Source organism: Mus caroli, chromosome 4 (assembly GCF_900094665.2).
Source record: "Mus caroli chromosome 4, CAROLI_EIJ_v1.1, whole genome shotgun sequence".
Lineage (NCBI taxonomy): Eukaryota > Metazoa > Chordata > Mammalia > Rodentia > Muridae > Mus > Mus caroli.
Window position 1 is genome coordinate 94,732,939 of NC_034573.1, and position 25,311 is coordinate 94,758,249.

Sequence of the window (25,311 nt, forward strand, 5' to 3'; positions counted from 1 at the left end):
ATTTTCCTGAAGTAACCCAGCACAAAGGGGCATTTGTGGCACCTCTTACCTGTGTTCCTTTCCCTGGGGCCAAACTGTTTCTCTACGTGATTTTAGCTATGAAACATGTCACTGTATCCTCAGGAAGGTAAAGACTAAAAAGAAGAAGGAAAAAAATAGAAAAAGTTCTCAAGATGCTTTTGGCATGTGTTGTTTGCTTAATCCTCACAACTCGTTGAAGCCCCCAAATAAGGTAGAAGAAAATGGAGCTGCTGTAAGGGGAGGGGATAGTCTTTTGTCTCAGAACACATGGCTTGCCAGTGGTTCAGACAGGATTCAGAGGAGGCACAGTCCATTGCCAATGAGTACAGCCTAAGTCTGAGTTACTAAGAGCATCCCAGTGTCCCGCATGAACGCACACTGCTTGCCTGACCTCACTCAGCTGTGAGAGACCTCCAGAAGCCCCAGTTCACATGCTTCCTTTTAAGAAATCCTGCTTTTGTTTTGTATTTGGGTAGGGTGGTTACGTTTGTTTTGGACTAGACTGTCTCTAAAATGGGACTTTGTTGAAAGAAAACTTACACAGAATGTCAAAAAGAAACAAATCATGAAAGAAGACATAAACTTTCCTAATATGATCAGATGCATGTAGCCAGCAAGTAGACACGCTTGATCCATTGTGACACCATAGTCCCATAAAAGAAGTCATTTCTGGTCACTGACATGGCCCCACCCCACCAAGATGATCATTATTTATCTCTTGATCCGTAGGTTCATTTATGCTCCTTGCTTTACCGCATTATGTAAATTGGATCATACTTTATTTCAGGTTTTTGGTAACTGTTTTTTTTAGCCATATATATGAAATTTGCCCTCCATGTCATATGTGGTAATTGCTCTAATTGATTTAACTATGCCAACAGTTGCCACCGTTTCATAAGAAGAAAATTCAACTATATGAAACTTACAAGGGAAACATATTTACATTTCTTTTCTCTGTGCTGTCTGTGGCAAACAGGGGGAGACTTAACAGACATGTTCCTGATAAAAATGAAGCTGGGCTAAAGCAGCATTTAGATAACATTTAATTTGGAGGGAAGTTTATATTTGAGGTATCCTGTGATGTTTTCACTTCCCAATCCTATGTATTTGTGGGGGCAGAACACTCACCTCTCTGAACTCCAACTTCCTCATTTGTATCCAGCAGAAAGTCTCCGTTGTTGGGGGAGCTTCTGTCCCCTCCTCCATGAAATCAGGAGGTAAAAAGATCACACCGAGCTTTGTACACTACAGAGCTAGATTTTAGGGAGCTGAGGTCTGCTGCCAGTCAGGTCACCAGCTGCGTTAAGTGTTGGTGTCTACTGCGTGTGTTCTGACTGGGAGGAGCTGGCTGTCAGAGACCACTCAGAGCTTTCTAATTATCCTTTCCCACCGACCCTCCTCTGAGTCATCCTACTTGACTTACCCCCTCGGTACACCTCCCCCACCACACACACATTGCTTCTGGATTAGAATGAAAAGACTGGGGAATTTAGACTATTAGTCCCAAATAATAGACAAGCTGAAAATTTATAAAAATAGGGGAAAGGGGGAAGAGCATTGGCTGAACAAAAGAAGGTTATTCAGAAATCTATACATTGTATACAGTGTGATTTTATTTAATTTATATACATTTGTATGTAAGTACCAATACATAAATGGAAAAGTTTGTACTATGATGTGAATACTGGGGGCCAACCACTGAGACCTGTATCATGTCAAGTTTTCCTCCTCTGCCATTTCCTAATTTTCTATAATGATCCTGCACCCCATCTGTAATAAGTAGGAGGTATCTGCAAAACACATATGTAATTAAAGGCATTTTTACCTGTTCTACATTCCCACCAAGTGCAGGGTAGTTCATTTGACATCACTTTCCATGTGAAGAAATTCAGTTTCACAGACCTTTGGTAATTGGCTTGAGGTCAGCCACTGCAGCAAGATGAATGTGAGCATCATACCAGGCCTTCTGAGGAAGTATTGCACAGCCTCCTTCTGCTAAGAGCTACGTTAGATGGACCAAAAAGGGAAGAGGAGACTCAGGACTGACAGCATTTAGGAAAGTAATTGTGCAATCTTAAGGAGAAAAGACCTGGTCAGATCTTACTTTAAATGCAGCATTTTCAGGCAAAAGGGTGCTTCTCTGCTCTAAGCTGAATCCTCTTTAGCATAGAGAAAATACAATCCTGCCAGGAATCTGGAAGGTACTATTTATTGTCTTTGATGATTTAACCTCTGATTTCTTCCTTGGCTCTGGCCTTAATAAAAATCAATCATACCCTCTTGTCTGTCTGTCAAGCAAAGATGTTGCAAGGATTAATGAATATTGTGGAGCTCCATTGAGAAAAGAGCTATTTGAATACAATATATTACAAGATTAGTATTAATTATAACTCCTCCCCATTCATCACATGGAATGCTTGCCGCCGTCCTATTGAAGGAAGGAAAGCTTCCTCAACCACTCTTGCAGGAACAACAAGAAAGAAGGCGGGCTTTCCCTGTGGCTTCTCTTTGAATGCTAGGCTTCATGATACCACCATTCATGCTTGCATTCCCTGTTCTTAGCCCTGCCCCTCCCCCAGACTTGCCTCTACAGTGATAGCATTACTTCCTTCAGAACCATCTTATGCACAACAGGAACAGAGGCAGCTCTCTGGAAATATAACCTGTGTAGTTTCATAGAGCCCTCTACACAGCCCATATTTGCTGCCTCAAAGCTCATACTTTTTATCTTGGAACTTGGGTTTGGCAGATGATGTTGGCTATTGGCCTGTCCCTCTAGACAGGTTCTCAAAATTTTTGTTTGTTTGGTAGGTGTTTTGGGTGTGTTTGTTTGCTTGCTTGCTTGTTCTTTGCTGTTCTGAGGATTAAATATGAAGTCATGTCATTAGGCAAGCATGCTGTTACCCCAGCCCTATTTTCTCAACCACTCTCTTCCTCTGATCCCTGGCATCTCAGAAACCATCCAACATCCTTCTTTCCCTCATCACCTATGACTATTGCTTCCCACCACTTCCAGCAGAGGCTGGGCACAGGCACAAGAAAGATCTGAGTTGAGTGAGTGTGCTGTGCAGTCTTCTGGTGGGGTATAGTTAAGGCCTGCCCTTGCTCTGGGTTGGCAAACAGAGCCAGTGTCTCCATATGACAACCTTGTTTATCATTGCTCTAGTAGGCTTCCTATTGCTATAATAAAGGCTGTGAACAAGAGCCACTTGGAGAGGTAAGGGTTTATTTGGCTTCAAGTGATCACAGTCCATCACTGAGGGACTCCAAGACAGGAACTCAAGCATGGCAGGAACCTGGCTGCACCTCAAACAGAGCATGATGAAATCTAGTGACTACCTTGCTCCCCATGGCTCTCTCAGCTTTCTTTTTATACAGCCTAGGACCACCTAACACAACTGGGTGGGACCTGCAACATCAATCATTAATCAAGAAAATGCCCACACAGACTTGCCCACCGGCAAGCTGATGGATGCGTTTGCTCAGTGAAGACTCCATCTTTCCAAAAGAGGAGTTGGTGTCAACCAGCATGACCTCTGACCTCAGTACCTAACGGGTGCCAAGGAAGGGATAGCAGTACCCTTAGGACTCTATCTGTACACCAGAGAGTTCCGTGCTATGGGAAAATGCTTGCCTTGTCTTTCGCAGTCAGCCATAACACAAGCACCTGCTGTAAGAACGGTTCTGCATAGCTGGTGAGCTGCGTGCACATCTTCAGTCATAGGAAACATCACCTCAAGTCTCTTGAAGGGTCTGTCCTCCCCATCTGGTATTTCTACGCCCCATAAGAACATGTCATTAAGTGACACTCACCAAGCCATTTGCTAATTGAGTCAAAGGCATCAAAATAATGTAAGATGTTAGCAAGGAGGAAAGTAAGAGGCAAGAACGTAGGCACGCTAGGATCTTTAAAACTTTTCTGTGCGTCTAAAAGTATTTTGAAATAACAACTTCAGGGTAGGGGAAGGACAGAGAATGCAGAAGGAAGGAGAACACCATGCTCTACCCTTTGGCTGTTTTTGTTTTTTTGTTGTTTTTTTTTTTTTTCCCCAGAAGCCTGATACTTCCGTTTTGCCCCAGGCCCTGCAAAATGTGTTACATATCTTTGCTGAAAAACCTCCCGCTTAAAGTACAGTTCTGCTCTCTCTTCCTCTTCTTCTTCCCACCCTTGTAGTCCACGCTGGACCTTTGGGTTTCTTTGCTTGCTAGTGCTAAGTGCTGCTCCTCCCTGCTCACCTCCCTGCTGAGCACTGGCCTCTCTCATAAGCACAGTCTCCCAGCCTCTTATCTGTTCTCTTCCTAATGTGAACACTCATATCTCCTTTTACAGTTAGGACATGGAAGTCTAGGATCGCACAGTGAGTGTTCAGAGAGAAAGCTGGTCTGCCGGGCCCTTGCTTCAGCAATGGTGTTTCCTCACCACACTGCAGTTGTAAGCTGCCCTGCCTCCAGGTGCCAAGACTCTGCAAACAGATTGGGCAGGCATTTTTAATCTCCATTTGTAAAGGTGTCATCGGAGTGTCTCCTGGGGTCTCACCACTAGTTATTATGGTTCCAGGGCTCCAAAGCTTTAAGGTGGAGGCTGGTGCCAAGCTAGTTATAACCCTGAGGAGCAAGTGTTAGTGCTGAACTGGTTCCAGCCTTGAGAAACAAGTGTGAGGACATCCCTTCTTCTCACTTGTATTTGTGCCCTCTGCCTTAGTTGTGACAAGCAGGGCATGGAGTCCTGACTGTAGGATGAGAATTTAGAAAATATATGTATGGAGACAACGTGTGAAATTACAAAAGGATTAATAAAAATATTTTAATACACAATAAACAGCTATTATGAGAAAAGAATTTGGAAAGTGACCAATTTAATGGAATTTTTAAATGGAGCAGTCTGCTTAAAAAAATAGTGTGGTTGGCCTGGGCCCGGAAGAGAAAAAGACAAAGATACAGGGTCTGTTATCCAGGCACAAACACCCAAGGATGCACCTACCTACCACAGTACCAACACTGCACACACACCGCTTACAGAAACCAGGTACTGTGGTATATCTCTGAAGAGGCTGACATTTTGAAGTGCTTCTGCTGGTAGGATTCTGTAATTCCTATGCGAAGCTGGAGTGGAAATCAGATCCCTTCTTCCACTTCGTAGAGAAATGCGCCCTGTGCTGTTTTATCTTACAGTCATTTTGCATATCTGCTGATTCCAACAGCTTTGAGCAAACTCCTCCCCTTCTGGCTGGCCAGCTGAAAGTCTGGTCCCAGTTACAGAGGCTGCAGGTGGTGATGGCAAAAGGCACCAAGGCAGTGAAGCCCAAGCAGGCTGGGAAGTGGTTGGACTTTTTCTTTTATTAGAGGCAGGGAGTAGGGTGGGAGGGCCCTGTCCCTTCAGGCAAAGCTTTCTTGAAGAAGTGTTATTAAGAAACAGGGGAGGAAGGGTGCTCAGAGAGAGAGAGAGAGAGAGAGAGAGAGAGAGAGAGAGAGAGAGAGAGAGAAGAATCTTGGAGTTGAGACAGCGTTACAAAGGTGAAGAGGAAGAGAGGCAAGGTATGTGCAAGCCTGGCTTGAAATGAGTTTTATTGAAAACACCTAAATTCATGTTTGTGCATTGAGGAGCGTGGAAAAGAAGGCGGAGGAAGCCACCTCCGGGGTTTCTGTGGGTTTTCAAGTTTGACATACAGGATGTTGAGTTTTTAACCCCTCTTTTACCCTGAAGTGTGCGCATACTGCAGGGATAAACAAAGTCCTGATTCTGTAAAGTGTGCATCCCTGGACAGGCCTCTCTGTTTCCCTGGAATCCCACTTCATTTCTTCCTCTTTCTGCGTCAGGTATTTGATGCCACACACACAAAAGTCTTCGTCTGATAAGAAAGGCTGTGTGGTTTCACTGAGGTTTCTCTGTAAACACAGTTGAAACCACGGAATAAGCATGCTAAAGCCCGCAGGACTGCTAGATCTCATCAGCGGCCGTTGTATGCTTGTGTTCTGGAATGTGTGGTAGTTAGCTGCTATTCCTCAGTCTATGTGGGAAATCTGCCTGCTTCATATATCTGAAGCTTCATTAATTCACCTAAAATTATAACATGAATTCAGTGTTTATTAACCTAGGTCTTAAGTCAATACCCTGAGGTATTTATTGAGACCCACAAACGGTTGGCTATGGAGTGACTTGTCCTGGGAAGTGAAAAACAGCTTTCCAATCACAGCTAGATATATATATTCTTGAATGCACTGGTTTTTTTTTTGGGGGGGGGGCGGGGTGTTTGTTTGTTTATTCATTTCATTGGTTTTTGTGGGGAGTTTTGTTTTGTATCGAACACGTTGAGAATTTCCCAGAAAGCAATAAATAAAGGAGACCCCCTAGCATCAGTGCAAAGCCTGACATCTGGCTCCACCTGAAAGTCCGGTTCAGAGTTTCCCTGTGACCCTGGCAAGACCAGAAGGGAAGTCTTGGCTTTGTTTATTATAACAAGAGCCACAAGACTCCCAGGCCAATAAACATGTTCACGTAAAACTCCAGACAGCTTCTCTAGACTGGAGTCTTATCATGGGAGACCTCATTTTACCTCTAGGTTAAGGATAGTCTATGCCTCGGGCTTGTCCGGGTCAGTGCTGTTGAGCGTTCACAGTGACCCACCTGAAACATTTTCCCCCAGAATGAATGACTGTCCTGCCTGAGAACAGCACAGCCCAACAGTTGCCCCCACATGGCCGTAGCGAGCAGGTTTCATTTAGAAGAAAAGCAAAGAGAGGGGAAAGCCTCCCTCATTTCTCCTCAGGACTGCAAACACTCAGAAATGACATCACACACCCCACAGAGCCCCGGGATGACTAAGGCAGAAGTAGCCTGAGAAAACTCTGCTCTGCCCTGAGTTTTAGGGCACAGTTATGCAGATGAGCGTCTGGGCGCAGGTTCCCGCCTTCTTCCTCTGAGGAAGTTTCTTGGTAGATCACTGACACCTCATCCCGGCGAGGGGGTGAAAACTTGGCACCCGCCACCCCACCCCCCTGTCCCGGGCAGAGCACCAGAAAGAGCTTGGAAGCAAGGAGTCGGCAAGCAAACAATGAAGGAGCAAGGGGGCACCGTCAGTGGCGCCGCGAGCAGCCGAGGCGGAGGAGACTCGGCTATGGCCAGCCTGCAGCCACTGCAGCCTAACTACCTGTCTGTGTGTTTGTTTGCAGAAGAATCATATCAGAAACTAGCAATGGAGACGCTGGAGGAACTAGACTGGTGCCTAGACCAGCTAGAAACCATCCAGACCTACCGCTCTGTCAGCGAGATGGCTTCAAACAAGGTAAGGACACCTCTTTCGCTAACTACAACTGGAGCGCCAGGCAGCAGCTTGTCTGTTGACTTGGTCGAAGTGCGGCAGCACTTTCTTTGCTAGTACCTTGCTACCACAGTAAGCTGAAATTTCTTAGTCGGTGTTAATGCCCAGAAACAAGTTTCCGAATGTGTGCGTTATCGAATATAAGTTAAAGGTATCTGCGTTGCTTCCAGATCGTTTTACGAATGTAAGTGCCTTTTAAAATATATAATGGTTTGTAGAAAACTAAAGTCTGTCTGAGTCTTGCCAGTTTAATCCGTTCAGTAGACACGTGTTTGGCGAGAAAGTAGATCCATCACTTTTTTTTTTAATGAGAACACAAATTTCCTTCAAGTCTGACAATTTCTTGCTGGGAATAAGGGCATTTGGGGGTTTATAACACGTCCTTTGTGATGCTGACATGGTCTGAGACTTAAAAAGAAAAAGAAGAAAGAAGGAAACAATATACTTAGTCTTCTACCACAGGAAGTTGGGTTTTGTTTTTCCTAATTTTAAAGGTGAAAATCATTTAAAATTAAAATACACCTATACTAAAGAAAGAAAAAAGAGGAAAAAAACAAAACCACCACCCTGATTTTATTTACAATATTCAGAAAAACAAAACCAAACTTGGTGTTGGGGAGCTTTAATTATCTATCATTATCCCATTTGTTTAATTAACATCTGGACAGAGTGCTAATTTATATAGTGAGGGTTGTTGCTAGTTGTTTTCTGCTTGTTTACACGTTTTCATGCAGATTTTTACTGTATGGATGTGTGTGTGTGTGTGTGTGTGTGTGTGTAGAAGGGTGTACAAGTGTATGTGTGTCTGTGTGCAGGGGTGTGTGTCTCTGTGTGTGTGTGTGTGTGTGTGTGTGTGTGGTAGAAGTTGTGCAGTTATATATTTATCTACATCTACATAGGTGTACTTAAGGGAAAGGCTTGATTCTACTGCACCCCACAGAGTATACCTTCTAAGCTCCCTACAACTCAAGTTTGAGGTATTGTCCTATTGTCCTACATTTCTGAGGCTGGAAGAGGCTTTGTACCCCACCTACCCCTTCAGCCCAAGGTGCATTCCTGATTGAACCTTTCCTCCCTTCTTTCCTGGGGGAAAAGCATCTCTTTGGAACAGAGCTTGCTGACTGCTCTTCAAAGCACCGTGACAGAGGAAACAGGGCATCCTTAGATGCTGGTGTGTGTGTGGTGGTAGTAGGGTCCTTCTTATTCTGAAACTCTCTCATGGACTGATCGGTAACGGAGCAGAAGTGAGCCTGGTCTAAAATGTTAGCTCAGAGTTCACCTCGGAGGGGAGTAAAGAGAGAAGCCGCCCTGGGGTTTTAACTAGTATTTTCTGACTTCTCTCAAGCTGGGACTTTCCAGGTTGATGTAAAACCCAGCCGCTTCCCCATGTTGGGGGCTTCACTGTGTAACTTCTCCAAATCACTCTGGGATTTACAGAGAATATTTTGCAGTGGCTTTGCCTGCCTCACAGCGTCAGCAGCTGTTGTGTGGTCCCTTATTTTGTGATATTTGATGCAACCTGTGGATCTAAAACTCTGTGGTGATATTTTCTCTAGGAAAGACATGAATCTCTAGAGTCACCAAGATGAAGCCAGGGAGTAAACCAGAAGAGAACAAGAGCAGACAATCTTTACATTCCCGTTGGTTTGCATGCCGTGTGTGTGTGTGTGTGTGTGTGTGTGTGTGTGTGTGTGTCTAGAGTGCTGGCCTTGTCCACTGCCTAACTTGCAGTTATTAAAAATATATCAATGAATGAAAGGAGGCATGCATTGAGACCCAGGAATTCTCAGTCCCTCAAGCTTCCAGTCCTTGCTGATGGTTGTCTGAGGCAGGAAGCAATGAAGGTTGAATAGAGTTAACACTGAAGAGCCACGCAGGTTTAGCTGAAGCAGAAACTGTTAGCTACCTCACCTGTTAGCAAGGTCCCCAATGGGAAGGTGACGGGGCAAAGCAGTTATGCAGGGGGTAAATGAGAGGATACCATTTTTTAAAGAAGATCTCTCCACTGAGCTGTTTTCTTCCTTGTTGGTCAGATGAGTGTCTCAGGTGATGCTGAGCACAGTGGCAGGAGTGTGATGTATACTATAACAGCCCAATGAGAATGTGTTGTGACCACCAGAGCAAAGGCTCATCAGAATTATCTGGGAAAGTGAGACTAAGTTATGCACAATGAAATTTTTACCTTACATTAAAAATTTCAATGTTGAAATGATCTGAGTGTTCTGTGTAGTTGGAAATGTCCTCCTTGCTATCACTAAGTAGCCAAATTTGGTCGCATTTGGCTTACTCTTATGGAACAAAGGAGCCTCAGCAAAACTGAATTCCAGAGCTGAATGGGAGCATAAATGTAACGCTTTACAGAGGGTGGAAGACTGCGAAGAGCTTTGGTACTGGAGGTGCATGGTTTCAATTCTGACAGTCTCACTTGCTAGTCTTTTTACTCAACTGCCCAGAGATTCAGGTTTACAGTATAGAGGTGGGTCTCATCTCACCAGGTTTAGTATCCCCAAAGCGCTTAGGAAAGCGCCTGCCAGGAAGCAGGAATACTGTGAGCGATCCCTTACTAACACCTATTTCATGGTTGCAAAACCAAATCTGTGTCCCTACTTGTGTTTCAGAGCTGACCCAAAGGCTTTTGTTTACAAAGTCTGAACTTGACTTCAGAGTACAGATGGCAGATCCTCTGTCCTGTGAAGCGAGTGTTATTTGGTAACATAGGTGCCACTCTGTGGAGAAGGTGAAGAAAGGCCTGTCTGGTAGGGGGAAAGCAAATGGCCTTTAGGGTTTCTTACACCTGGACCGGGCAGTGCTTCCTTGTTTGTTTATGTTTTTCCTTGACCTACTTGTGGCCTAAAGAAATGGAAGGATTCATAAGTGTAGCTGATTTTCCCTGTGCTTCTTAGGGCAGGTGGACGGGAACTGCTACTGTACCTAACAAAAACAGTCTTGGTCTTTGCCTCAGTTTTCTTGACCCTTACATATTAGCAATAGGCCAAGTGGAATTTCAAAATTTTAGAGACACTTGCAGCCAGGTGAATTAGTGTTAAAGAACATTTTCTTTTTCAAACTTAAAAAAAAAAGTAAAACTGGCAAGAAGATGGAGCAGGGGAACGGGAGCTTGAAGGACAGGGGTGTGGTTTCTGGTGTCAGGAAGAATGCCTGGACCCCTCAGTGACCAGTCCAAGTTAAAGGTTAGGTATGTATGCCACCCGGCCGGCCCCTCTTAGATTTGTACATTAATTGTTGTTTTGAGTTTTGTCAGCTCTCCTCACCTGGAAGAATTGCCTTCCCCTTCAGCAAAAGAAAAAAAAAATGCGTTAGAGCATGAGTTCATCTGCCAAAAAAACAGCCTGCTGTTTTGAAAACAGGATGCCTGAGCTCTGCCCCTCCAAAAAAGAGGAACGGAAAGAGAAACAGTATAGAAAGGAAGAAAGCAAACAGCCCCACAGGGATCCCCAGGCCAAGTGCGGCACAAACAGTGACCTCTCTTTCCGACCTTCGCTATGGCTCAGTTCCTGAGCTCCTGTCACCAAAGCCAACCCACGTCATCAGAGGAGGATAGGAGGAATGGCACAGCTGCTGTGAGGGTGACTAGAATTTCCTGTCGCCTTCCTGACCGACGCAGTCAGAGAAGTACAGGGTTGCAACAACAGTGGCTGAGGAAGGATGGGCCCAGAACAATCCCGGGGAGGTGGGGCGGAACTGGGAAGGGATGGGAGATGTTCCTTCCCACTCTGGACAGAGGAGCATAGTCGTTCATCCAGGATTTTCAGGTGAAAAGGCTTATTAGTACCTGGTATAGTGAATATAGAAAGACGAACATACTGTATTTTCAACTGCAGCTACATTCAAATGATTAGTCACAGCCCCAGATACCCTCCAAACACCCTGCTGTGGGACTTTTTGTTTCTTTCTCTATCAGCTTTGCCTGGGACAGGTTTGGACCCAGATGATGAAATTGGACGTTCTGAAATTGGAAAGTCCAGTCTCGGATACCAAAGCTTCCTTCGGACTAAGGAGCTGGAGTAGAGTCCTTGAGTCAACGTTTGCTGAGGCACTTCACCAGCTGGGAGTGGGGGATAAATGGCACTTTCTTGAGGCATCCTGAAATCCCATACAGACACCATCACTGGAGAAGTGAGTCCTCCTGGCTGTGCAGGCTTAGTTCTCCATCTCCACTCTGAGAACCTGTACCAGCCTGAGCTCCTTGGAAGGAAGGGACTAACTAAAGTCACTCAATTCTACCAGCCTGGAGGCACTAGGAAACCTGAATGTGTGATTCTGGGAGGTGATCATGCCCGAGGCAAGACAAGCTTCTAAAGTTGAAGGGAGTCACTTTCTGTACCCCTGAACAATCAATCAGTAACTATGGGAAACACGGTGCCTAACGGAATTGAAAGGAAATAGATCTCATTGGCCAATAGATGCATCTCAGAACTCTCCCAGGAGAAGGGATGCAGGCTGTTGAAGGATTAATTGATGATAATGGTGAGAAAGGAGTTTCCCTTAACACAGAGGGGCCTTTTACTGCTCCCTAGGCTTGAAGGAAACCTTAGTATGGTTTCCTCCAGCTGTGCAGAAGGGCTTCATCAGACCAAAAAAAAAAAATTGGTTTCCTACTAGACCTTACTGTGCCTCTGGCCAGACTCCTCATTCCCTGCCTAAATGGATGGCTTTTACCCCTCTTCCAAGGGCCTCTGTGTGGGTGTGCTTCCACACAGGTACACACGCAGAGGCCCCAGGCACAGCCATGTAGCAGCAACACGGGGCTGGGGAGAAGGTATGTGGGGGCAAGGGTATATAGGCTGTGGCAGAGGCTCACACGAGCTTACCTGGGAGGTCCTGAGTGGTGGAACAGAGAGAGAGAGTGGGATATAGTCCAAGTTAATGGAGGCTAAGCTCTAGTTGACCTCCTAGACTATCTGTGAAGTTAGCAGTTTAGGAGAGAGCTTAAGTTACATTCTTAAGCATTTAGGCTTGTAGAATGCACCCTGACAGATGTTGGGGATGATCTTGCTCTAAAGAATAAAGCGAACATTGGTTCTGACCAGCAGGAGGGGAGGTGTGCATTCCTTGACCCAGTTTTCTCTCTTTGCTAGCTCAACCTAAAGTGAGAAAATCTGAGTATAAGCCACGAGTTTAAATTCTAGCTCTACCTTTACTGGGGATATTTTCCAGAGCAATTCAATAATTTTTTAAAAATCTTTTTATTTCCTTATTATAAAACAAAGTAGTTGGAATAGATTATTTTTGCGGTTTACTTCAGGTCTCGAATTTTTGTTGGTAGACAGCCCATGTCTCACAGGGGTGGATGGCCGCATGCAGATACTTGGCTAACTCCTTTACCCACATTCGTCTGTGAATATACAGACTCTTTGAGATAGGCACTGTCTATGGGTGGTTAAAGTGGGATTTAGCTGAGATAACTTGATAAGCATGAATAAAATCACCATGCCTGGAAATGTGGCTCATTAGTAGAGTGCTTGTAACCATTCAGGGGGCTTTGAGATCCAACCCTAATTATAACACAAATGTGCATATGCGTGCGCACACACACACACACACACACACACACGAGGTTTTAATTCCTGGTGCTGAGGATATGGCCCAGTGGTAGTATGCTTGGCTAACACACATGAAGTTTTAGACTTGATGGGGTTGGGAGAGCATCAGAGATCCTGGTCAGGATCCCAAGGAGACAAATGAATGGAAGGGAAGTGTAGAGTGCTTAGTGATCCTTCACCGTGAACTTGGTAGTGTTTGGTTGGAGGTCTTACCCTGTTTGGTTTGGTTTGGTTCAGATTTCTAGTGTGCAGTTACATTGTTCTTGTAGCCTAGCCATTAATTTCAGACTCTGCTTGGCTGGAAAGTAGTCCTCCTAACACAGGTAAGGGGGAAAACTGTGATAGTTCTAGAGAGGAGTGGATGACCACTCATGAAAATGGAATTGTCAGATATGTCTGTCAATGTCAGACTCATCCTTTACATTTTGTGGATTAGTGTGCAAAACTGCAGTTCTCTTTGTTTTCCCTAATTTTGCTTAAGATAAAACAGTAAACATTTCTTGGAAGCTGTGGTCCACTTCCAAATTCCTTTTTACACCGACTAGCCACCTCCTCCCTCCATCCCCCGCATGAAAGATTTTGATTTTACTGTCATCTAGAAGGATGTCCTTCCAAATGCATGCAGACCGACCGTAAACTAGAACATTCATACTCCTTACAGAGCTACCTGGGCTGAGGAACTCCCAGTTGGTGAGGGTTTTCTTAGGTCATTGCTTTCAGAGATGAAAGAGAATATTTAGCCCATCAGTCTTTATTTACTGTTTTTAAAATCATTCTTTCTGTAACAGAATATAGTTGTACTCTTGCGTGTGATTCAGTATTTGAAATGCTACTCTTACAGAAGTGTGGCACAGGAAAGAGTTGGAGGGCTATACTTTGTAATAAATATGATTCATAGTATCTTGCTTAATCTAAATATTTCTACATCAGTTTGTGTATATTGAAGCCAGTTCCTTTACTGAATTCTGATCCAGTTCAGCCAGGCTTTTGGTTAACTCACTTGCAAGTTCCATAAGTGAGCAAATATCTCAAACAGAACTTCCCCACCCTGTCACTCTGGCCAGTGACAGAACACTATAGCCGGGGAGTCAACTGTAAACCTAAAATAGCAGCTTCGAAATATTGCATTGCAGCAAGTTAATGGACTTAGCATTTCATTTCCACGTTTTATACTTCCCTGCCTTTGCATGTTTGATCTTTGAGAATAACTCCCAAACTCCCCGCCACACCAAGTTCCTCGCCATTGTTATCTATGGAAGTAAAGCCAGGGGTGAGACTCGTTCTTACACAATTCTTCCAAAATATTTAACTTCTAGTGAAATGGGTTCAGCGGGTAAGGATCACTCACTATTATGAAAACCAAAATACCCTACCAGAAGACGCCAGGGTGCACCATGCCAATTCTCACTGTGCTGTCCTGTACAGACTCGCCTTAGCTCTTTTCGGGACCCACCGGCCTCTTTCTGTCTTGCCCCCTGGCATGTGATGTTTCCCTCAGCTGCTGCCAAACCATTTAGTCTTTAGGAGATTGGGCTGTAGCTTTCTTTGTTTGATTTACTTCAAAGTATCCAAATGCTCCACAAAGAAAGGACTGATAAGTCCCTTAAAAGTGAAGAAGATGGTGGATCTTCTGCTCCTGCGTTCCCGGTTTTTTGGAGAGCACAGATAATCTTCTCTTCTTTACAGAGTAGGGAATAGTGTTTAAAGCCAGAAGCCATGCCTGTCTGCTCAGCAATCACAATGTGCCCTCCCCAGCATTAGGACTGAGGGCGATGGTAGCCTCAAGCCCTCCCAGATTGAAGTGTAGAAAGTTTATTAAGGTAAAACTCACCTTCAGGGTGGATTCATTATAGTCTTCTAATTTTTTCATTTAAAACATAGTAAATTTAAATTTTGTTTACAAGACCACATTGCCCTTTCTTTGCTTGTAGTATACTGTATTCTACTATAACCATAGCAAAGATAAAATCAGAGTACCATTACCTAGAAGGTCTTAAAAGAAGGTCAAGCCAATATTTTTTAAAAAGATCTCAGACACGAAGTATTAGCATCTAATACCTTAATGACAACAACAACAAAATTAATCACTAAGTAAAACCATCTTTCCAATTGAATTAGATTAGCTGTGCTATACAGAAGAGCAAGTCAACTAAGTGTTGACCTGACAACTAGTGTCCTTGGTCATTATAGATGGTGACATTTGATAGATAATTTCCAGTTATAGTTTCACACAGGCATACTAGGCACAATCCTGCAATTTTCAGTCCAGACGGGAACTTTAAAAGTCCTATTTATATATTTCCCTGACAGGAGAGATGCCATGGTCATTCTGGTGATCTCAGGATGAAGGAGGCTAGTTTATTGCACTCTGAATGTGCAGACCCTTGTGACGAATAATTTAATTAAATACTATTTATTTGAAGTCATTTTACAAATGAGGAGACATTTTATAATATAGGCCTATTTTCTTATCAATATAAAGGGAAGAATAAATATCTAATATAATAAAAAAATTAAAAATACAAGGTATAATCTCACTGAAAAGTAGTTTTATTGTGGCATGACTTCTCCAGAGTCAGGGGATCATGGGAAGATTACAGTACTAAGATAGAGGTCTCATTTCAAATCCTACAGTAATCCTCCTTATTTTCTTCCTTTCCTCTGTTGAGAACTGAAGATGGCAAATTAGAGAGTTTACATACTGGTGAAATAGTCACCAGGTTGTGGATTCTTCCAGCCACTTAGCAGAGTGACTAGCCCAGCAAATTGAGATCAAGGTGTGAATCCCAGGTTAACCTCTTCTGGCCCCCGCAATGTCTCTTTCCAGTGAATGTCTCAATGTGAAGCTTTCCAGGCTTAACTGAGGTGCCCATTCTTGAGTCCTATTGCCTAAACCACAGTAGCGTTAGTTCAACTCTTTTGGAAGCTACTCACAGATAAACAATGCCAGGGCTTGTAAGCATTTTGAGTCAGCTCACTGTCACTCAGAGAATATAGGCTTATTTTTGTTGTAAACTGTCCACTGTGGCTCAAGATGGGTTCATTACTTATTAAAATTTAGAATCCTGAGGTAAATACTTTAAATGTTTTGTGAGAGACATAAATAAGCAATTGTTACTTACTATTCAAACTTTTTAGAATAAAAAAGTAGTTGGGGAAAATACAGTGACTGGGAGAACTAATTGTGTTGGTATAATGTTTATTAAGGAGAGGTATCCCATGGTTAAAAGATTCCTAGCGTGCTACCTTCCACTCTTTTGATATCTACCCATTGCCAGCCATTATTTACACTATATAATGGGGCAGAGTAAGGTGAAACTCTTTAGTATATAATATGTAAGAAATGAAAAGAAAAATTACAAAGCCTCAAGTGAATAAAAATATTTGATATTTAGACTGCTGGGAAAAAAGAGGAAGACTTGAACTGAAAGCTAAAATATATAAAAGGAGATTACACTGGAAGGAAGTTTGATAAAAGACCCAAATATTCATTTTAGCATAGGAGAAAAATGGAGACAAATTACAAAGGGCCCACTAAAGTTTTACTAACTTGGTCAACAGGGTGGCTTTCAAACTTCCTTTTTACCCTTAACATCAGAGCATTTGTTAAAACTGTGGCTTGAGAGCAGCAGGGCTTTATCACTTGCGGATGAGTAAACACATTTCTGTAAGCCTCTCTGTCATTTCATTACCCAGAAGACGCCCCCCTTCCGGTCTCACACAGTCAGGCCCTGTGATATGAACCTCTCCTGCTATGGACAGTCTTGCCTGTATTTCTGCAGACCAGCCTCTTACCATCCTGTCCGTTAACATCACAGTTAGACCTGGGATTTGATATATTTGCAGTGTAGTTTCACATGTCCACTTGACTCTGTGCAGCTAGGAACCTTGTGATAGTTCTGAAGTGTAAACCTCTCCTCTGGAGAACTTGGTTAACTTGTAGTCTGCAACTTAACAGGCCTGACACACCACACAAGAACCCTCTACCCTGCCAGCTACAAGGCCTTCCTCTGCCCACTGTGATGACTGTTATTGGTTCCATGGTGACCCAGATGATTGAGATACAGCCATGGTGACAGATGCACTGGCTATATTTTTCTTGGTCAGGCAAGTACATTATTTGTGTTCTTGACAGATTGTGCACCACTGACTTTTTTCCTGCTGTGTTTTAACACTCAGGATCTGGATGCACAAAGCTTAGTTGCCTCTTTCTTAGCGTTACATGGTTGTGTCCTTGAGACTGTTTCAACAAGGGCTACCAGTATTATATTTTAAATGTTTAATAATCAGACTCATTTGATTTCTGAGAATTTGTGGAGTTTTTTTTAACTCGTTAAAGATATTTTTGTAATATTTTATATGATTAAAATACTTTTTATATAATTAAAATCTGGATAGGTGTATTGTCTAGTGGTATGTAATATGGCTGACAGAGTAAAATTTCAAACTGAAAAGGCCATATGTTGCTTTCAAGGAAAGTTCCAGAGGGTGTGTACGGTCTGTGTACCTTGGTATATCTGGGTGTGCACGTGAGTGAGTGTGCACGTGGAGTCTGGAGGTCAATACCAAATGTCTTCCTTCATTGTTTACACTGTATGTTTTTTACTTTTGTTTTTTTTTTAAACACACACACACACACACACACACACACACACACACGGTCTGTCATTGAGCCAAAGTGGCAAGCCAATAAATCCCAAGGTTCACCCTACACCTTTCCCCTCAACCCACACTAGAGCTACACTTGCACTGCCACACCTGGCCTTTCTGCAAGGAATCCAAAGTCAGGTCCTCAGGTTTGGACAGAAAGCAGTCTACACACTGAGCCATCTCCCCAGCCCACTGAAAGCCCCCAACACAGAAAACCAAGATGCTGAAATAGAACAACCTAGCCAAAGAGTATGAACCCCTGGGGAGAAATAGATCATCTTTTTTTTTTTTTTCAGTATGGTAAATGTATTTGGTTAGAATGAATAAAGCCTGAGTCCTTCCCATGTAAACATTTGATAGGAGTAACTCAGGAAACAGGCTTCGCTCTTTTCTTCCATGCTTTTCACATCTGATCTCATGACCCAGAACTACGATGCCCAGAAAACTCTCAAGGAACACCAGCTACAGGGAAGCTTAGGTTTCCAAAGCCCATTTTTTCTCTTAAGGCTTAGATAGACGCTCAGAACTCGGGTGCCACAGTGCAGCAGTAAATGTGAGATGTTGTGTGGGGGGATGTGTAAATGTACCTTCCCTGTAAGCAGAAATGGGGCAGCTTGCTGTGGGTGATTTGGAAGCTGGCTGGTCAGTCTGACACTCTTTGGTTTGCCATTCTCTCAAATGGACTGCACCCATCTGGACATGGATCTAAGCCTTCAGAACCTCTCAATGGCTGCTGTTTCACACTCCTTGTATCTGGGGCAGTGGTGTGTCAATCAGCACTGTCTGTCTGTTGCATGGCACCAGACTGCTTTGCCATTATTGGACTGTAATCTTCAAGCTGGCATTTTGTTGATGCCAGTAGTATATTCTCACTCCAGTAGCATATTCAATTAATTCATATGTAACTAGATTGACTTAAGCTCTACAAATCTGAGCAAATATATACACAACACAGATATTCTTATGTCAGACAGGCTGTCTGTGGTTATGCCAAGCTTTGGTCAATACCTGGAGAAGTCTGAAGTCTCCTAATTAGAAGATATTGCCTAAATTAAAGAAGCATCAATCCATACTCTTACTAAAATCCTGACTTTTCCAAACAGATTTTTTTTTAATGCTGTAGCCTCAATATAAGCCCATTTCTAATTATGGTTTTCTTAATAAATAGGAAAATTCATGCTTCATTTATCTTTCTGGCAATTCTGGTTTACACTCCTTAGGCTGATAAATTTTCTAAATGGCAATGAGCAAGCCTGCACCTGTATGAGTAGCTCGTGTGTCATGTGACCTGCATGACATGGTGCTGCATCACGCATATTGTGGGAATTTTGCAGTTAGTTATGCAAGCTACTCTCAATAACAAAAAGAGATTTGTTGCTAAAGAGCCACAAGAAACTTCCATGAAGCTGTGAACCCAAAGCCTGAGATTAAAATCAGAAATAAAACCTAGCTTCAAGCATGAATTCCACGGCTTAGAGCGCTCACTAGGTCACATACATATGTCCTTCCTAGTCGTCCCACTTTAAAGGTGGACGTCCTTGGTCACTCTCGGAGTCAATAACTTGCATAGTTTCCTAGACTAAGTGTTTATTTCTAGATTTGAGAGAACACTCAGCTGTCTCTGTATCATGTGTTATAGAGGCTAACTTCTCTGGTTGGGCTTCCTTGGTGCTATTGAAGTCCACTAGCAGGGCAGCCTAAAATGAATATTCCCTCTTTTTCATGTAAAAGTTAGATGTCTATCTCTGAAATTGTCTCTATCCCAACAGAGCTGTACATCTTAGGAATACATTGTGGTGAAAGTGTGCATCCATCTGGCCTAAAGTATTGCAGCTACACCAGAACAATATACAGGATATAGCTATCTCTTCTAATGGGATACAAATTATCCAAGACGTGTGTTTTCATCCTTTAGAGTTTACAAATAGGTCCAAGCCTTCAATTCGTGGCAGATTTTCCTCAATTCGAATGTCTATAGTCCAACATGAGGCATGTAAAAATACTAAAAGGGTCAAGATACATGCTTCCAGGAGAGAAAAGGACAGACCTGTGTAGCTCAGGGTTTCGAATTCCTTGGTAGGCCCCAGAGTTGACCTTGAAACGTGACAGACTGTTGGGCTGTCATAGTCCTGAGAAACGTTAATTCAGAAGAAATGATTCTTAAAGCAGCTTTGAAACCTCCCATGTCTCATGGATCAGGGACTGTAGAAGAAACACTAGCTGAAAACAATATAACTAATGTCAAATACATTATAGACTCTAGGAAAGTTGAGGAGTAATCTCAAAAATAAGTTATGGCAGATTTGCATAGCCACAGAAATAGTAGACATTTTAAGAAAGGGGGATTTACAATAACTAAAGCAATTTTGAAGTCTGAAAGTGGGAATCCATTCTTAAAAGGAAAGGTACAGTTGGGTGTGGCAGTACACACAAGCCTTGAATTTATGAGGTAGAGGCGAGAACTTCCTAGGCAACATTGCAAAACCCTATCTAAAAATCCGGGGTCTTCAGATGTAGTTCAGTGGTCAGATGTCTGCCATGACTCCTATTTATGCACTAAGAATGTTTCGGTGATGCCCCCCTTGTTCTGTGTAGTTGTCTCCAGGGACCTGGAGGTCGCCAACCATTGATTTTGTTTTCCACTAGAGAGGATTCAAGACTGAATGATCCATGCATCTGATTCAATGTTTCTATTTTTTTTAAAAAAATATATTATAAGATGTAGGGTTTCTACCTGAGAAACATTTTTAAAAAGGTTTTTAGTCACCCACTTTCAAATCATATGAAAATCTTGAAACTTTGGGGGGGCATAAAAGAGTAGCAGTACTAAACTTTGATTCCTTAATTCTTTTTTTTTTCACTTGCTGCAATGATTTTGGTCATCTGTTGATTAAGGAGGTTAGCTGGATTTCACTGTTAGATCAGCACTCAAAATATTGCAAAATATCCTTACCGACTAAAAGCAGGAAGGCAGAGCGTAAATGTGCCAAGGGTGGTTAGTATAGTGAGTCGTCTTTCACTTCTCAAAAGACGGAAAGATCTTTATCTAAGATCTAAGATTTGGATATTTTTAATTAGCTAAAAGCTTGCATAGGTTTTCATCCTGAAAACAAATGTATAACTTTGAATCTTCTTGTGAGATATTTGGATATGTAATATCTGAACTATACATATACTTAAAAGAGTTTTATGTTTTAAAAAAAATCTTTATTTTTTAATCCATCAAACCTAGCAATTCTTTGTTGCAGAAGCATAAATATATATAACGCATCATGTAATATAATAAACATTATATAATTTAGAAATAGTATATTGTATAAAATGCCGTGACTGTGTTAGCTCTGAGAAATATTTGCAGTATTTTCTTTTTGTCTATTTAATCATGTCACTGTAGCAATTTGGAAGGAAATGTGGGTCATGAGAAGTTTCTGTAAAGGTTCTTATGGGAATTACAGCAAGGTTAGGAAGGGTCACTTCTCAGCATTCAAATAATGTGTGTCATATTTTCTCTCAAAAAGATTTCAGAAACTGTAAAAAGAAAAATCCTTGGAGAGTGAAGGGACTAAGTATGGAGGAACACCTAAGGATTTGGAGAGCTACATAAAGCCCAGTGTCACTGTGCAAAACAGCTGGATCCTGCACTCCTCCCCTTCCCCTTTCCACCTCTCTGTATGCATGCACTCATGTGTTGTCCCTACTTGGCCTTTCATATGTCACTTGAGCAAACACTCATCATCCGCCTGGTGAATAGAACTGGCTTTGTTCATCAGAAATGACAGCACTTTGTTGCAAAATTGTGATGACAAGATTCACACTTGCTACCTCATATCACTGTGTCCCTGGGCATGTAGGAAGAAAAATGACTCCATCCTCAAGCCATTGCAGAAGAGAGTCTCTCTAGTGTGGCCCTGGAGTGATGAATATTACCTAACCTTGTGCCCCCCCAGGCCAGAATTTACTCCCAGTAGAACCTGTTGGCAGGCACAACACTCCCCCGCTCTCCCCACCCCACCCCCTCCGGACTGTGCTCTCTGGCTCAGCTACTCTGGCAAAGGGGGCCTGGCCATGGGATCCTTCTTCCACTCAGTTATTAATTCACCCAGTGCTATTCCACTTGCCTTTCAAATAAGACAAACATGTCGTTAAAGAAACAGGGCTCAGTGTTTTAAAGGAATGGGAAGCAGCACAGTGCCCGAGCTATTAAGAACAGTGGAAATTGTGAGTTTCACAAAAGGATTTTTAAAGAACTACACTATATCCTTGCTCCAGACTTTCCTCCTGTTTTATTTTAAATTCAGATTAAAAAATAAAAATAAAAAAAAATTAGGGACTTTAAAATTAACCATCTCACTCAACTAAAGAAACAGAGACCCAAGAAGTCAGTTCATTTTATCTGAGGTCACATATTGCTCGTAGTCCTCTCTCACTAACCTGTGTCACCCTGTGTCACTGTCTCTCCCTCTCTGTCACCCTGAGCGTCTCAGACATGATCTCAAGAGGGATTTTCAGCCCCTCTGCTTTCCTGATTCTTGGGAATTCTTATAACATTATGACTAACAAGAGTATAAAATATGAGTCAAAAGTCAGTCCCCAAAAGTCATTGTGACTTTAATGAGTTCGGCAGTTGTTTCAAACTGCAAAAACAGGAAAATCCTACACAATACGGCGCCTGTCTCACAGCTGGGCTCCTACGTAGATGGCCACCCACAGGAGCAATGACTAGGGCTGTCTTCCTCTTTGGCACCTCCCCCCCCTCGCTCCCCCCCCCCTTAAAATTTTCTCTCACTGATTTCACCAGGTTATCATTGAGAAAAAAGTATCTTTTCAATTGAAAACTTTTCAATTAAAAAACTTGTAATGATTTTAATGATATTTTTAATCATATAGAATCACTGCTAGCAAATTCAGATCCGTATAAAAGTAACTTTTTCACAAGCATGATGTTAGTCCTTGTGCCAGCTGCCTTCTGGCTTTTTTTTTTCTTCCTGAGAAACATAATGCTACCAAGAAAAGCCTTCCAGTTCACCCTTCTATGTGAAGTCACAAAGAGCTCAGGGCAGTGCCTGGAGATCTTTGCACAAACCTTAAGCTCATCTTCTGAGAAAGAATAGAGAGAGTGAGGACATGTCCTCGTCACTTTAGAAAGAGTGGCTCAGAAACTGGAAGAAAAATTGAACTTCTCTGACAAAATTTAATTTCAAGTATTTGCTAAGTAGCCTCTCACTATTGAAAGAAGTCTGTGTTAAGTTTTGGGTGCACAGTAAACAACACCATACATTGCCTTACTTATCATTAGTAATACTGGGAACAAAAAAAAAATTAAATTAAAAAAAAAAACACAGATGATTTTTTTTAAAAAGAAAGAATATTCTAGAAAAGTAGTACTCATTCATTTTAAAGTAATAACTCTTCCCTTTCTAGAACCGAAATGTCATTTCTCAGTAGTGCTGGTAGATCAGTGTTGGACAGACCCAGCTCTAGGGAGGTGTGGGGAAGTGTGTGTTCTAAGGGTTCATTCACAAACTTTGTTTGTCTGTGTTGAAAAGGGAATTTGGCCATTTCCTCTGGGGACATTATTTCTAGGTAGACTCTAACAGGGCTTTCTTGTGAGGACAGATTATTAAAGAAAAATAGGATATGTGTACAGGAGACACGGGAACTCATTTATCTTTGAAACAGCCCCTTCCAATTTGTGGATTCTCCACTGCATTTGATGCAGTAAATAAATCCATTCCCTTCCAGCCCAGCAAGTCCTTGGGCCATAGTTTCACTCTGGATCCATTTTACCTTCATATTGAGACAACTAACTGTGTCCACAGGAAGGCTCCAAGTGTCTCAGGCTGTGGAGGTCTGAGTTCCGACTAATATGTGTCTCCTTAGCCAGTGGTTTATTCTTGCACACAGAGGCATCTCCAGTCCCTCTCTGCTTACCTCAGCAGTACAGAAAGAGTTTTATTCTCCGAGAGGAGCTAGTTGCTAGTAAATACTGTGAGAATCTACCACACAATCTTGAGAGGTTGGGGCAGAGAGGTGGGTTAGAAGTCCTATGTCTCAGTCCTGTTTCAGAGAAGAAAGATGGGGTGATGTGCCAAGGCCAGCTCTAAAGACTGATAATTCATGTTGAGGCTTGATTGCTGTGTCGTGGCTACCTATAACTTGCCAGATTCAGATTCTGAAAACCCATCTATCCTGAGTTCCTCAACTGTCCATCAGCTGGCACCTTAACATATCAATTCCAGTCCTTGGCTAGTCCAGGCACCAGGGCTAGCTCTACCTTTACTAATCAGACTTTGTCTTGTTAGAAGGCCACATCTGCCTTTCTTAGTCTTTCAGAGCCCCCAAACAAGTGGGCCCTTCATATTTTTTTTTTAATGAGAGCAATGATTGCCTTAGTCAGTGTGGTGGGGCCCTCCCTTGCTGAGGAAAACCAGTGGTGGTTGCTAAGCAACATTTAGAAGGTCTAGATTGGTTTCTGATCCTGGATGACCTCCATTTGTATACTTCGCCATGTGTATTTTATGGTTACCTTAGGATGACTTTGGAAAACTTTGTTTTTGGTATGCATTGGCCTGCCCTTAGTAATAGGATCCCAGCAGAATTCATTTAGGCGTGGATATAAGGGAGATGGTATTCCTCTGTTTACTTGCATGAGTACACTGACCCCTTCTGTAAAGATACAGAAGGTGTGTAGTTTACTTGGCCCCATGGCTAAAAACCACCATCCTCTACCACACAGACTGATGAACCGCGAATCCCAACAGGTTTCTAAGACAAAGAAAAGTTATATGGAGGACAGAGGGGGAACAAAGTATCTTGCCATATATGATTCATTTTTGGCCTGTTCTCGTCTCCTGAACAGAGCAGCCAACCAAACCACTAAATAGTCCTCCTTCCCCTCTTCAGACTGTTAAATGAGGATTAGTGGATGGATCCTAGTAGGTCTGACTCTTCTTCTACAATGAAAGTTGATTAAAACCCTAAGAGAACTTTTGTTTGCTCTTTTGCTTGCTTTTTCCCCAACTGCTTTGCATGGCCATTTGAGGTGTCCCATTGGTGTTTGTTGAAAACATGACAGAATGGTTTGATTGAGGTAGGACAGTCCTAGTGGACTCCAAAATGTTTGCAAGTATTTCAGAAATATCAAAGAAACCAAAATGCCTGGCTATTATATCTATTATATTTGGCTAAATTTTGTGCAGGGGGTGGGGTGGGGGACTAGATATGAGATCATTAGTCTCTAAGCTTTTATGTAAGATATGTTTACTGCAGTTTAAAGTTTGTTACTTTGCTAAAGGCTAACAGACCAATCAGCACTCATTAAGCTGTCTTTCCTAACTTCCCAGTCTTCAGTAAGTGCTAGTTTTATGGCTTGGAGAGGCCATAGTGACAGGGTTATATCTTAACACATAACTTGGAATTTATGCAATTCACCTGGAGTTAAAAATTGCACTGAGGTTCAACATGTAGTCTACAAAGCAGAAATGATTGACCCAGAGATGTCGGGTTACACTTGAAAACATACACACATACCCAAGCAGGAATACCCAGAAAGACAGTGGTTGTGTCTCTGAGGACAGTGGGAGGTACAGTGAGCCAACAGGCAGAGACTCAGGTTCGGCCTCGTTTCACCTCAAAAGGCATCTCTCTGGGGAAGCAATGGTTTGACCTGAGTCTTAGATGCCTGAAGTGAAGCTATTGTCAGAGGCAGGATGCTCATTTGGAAAGGGACTGCCTCACAGGAAAGAGAGCCAATTACA

The 25,311-nt window shown here is 42.6% G+C and overlaps 1 protein-coding gene across 9 annotated transcripts in view; it reads left to right on the top strand.

The window, feature by feature from the left end:
* The window catches only part of Pde4b (phosphodiesterase 4B), a 518,640-nt gene that overhangs the window by 474,533 nt on the left and 18,796 nt on the right, over nucleotides 1–25,311 (top strand). For 8 of the 9 annotated variants that reach the window (XM_021159265.2, XM_029475815.1, XM_029475816.1 and 5 more), the window contains one exon: nucleotides 7,192–7,304. In XM_021159265.2, the coding sequence (XP_021014924.1) occupies nucleotides 7,192–7,304 (113 nt within the window). The other variant, XM_029475821.1, reaches the window with a different exon arrangement.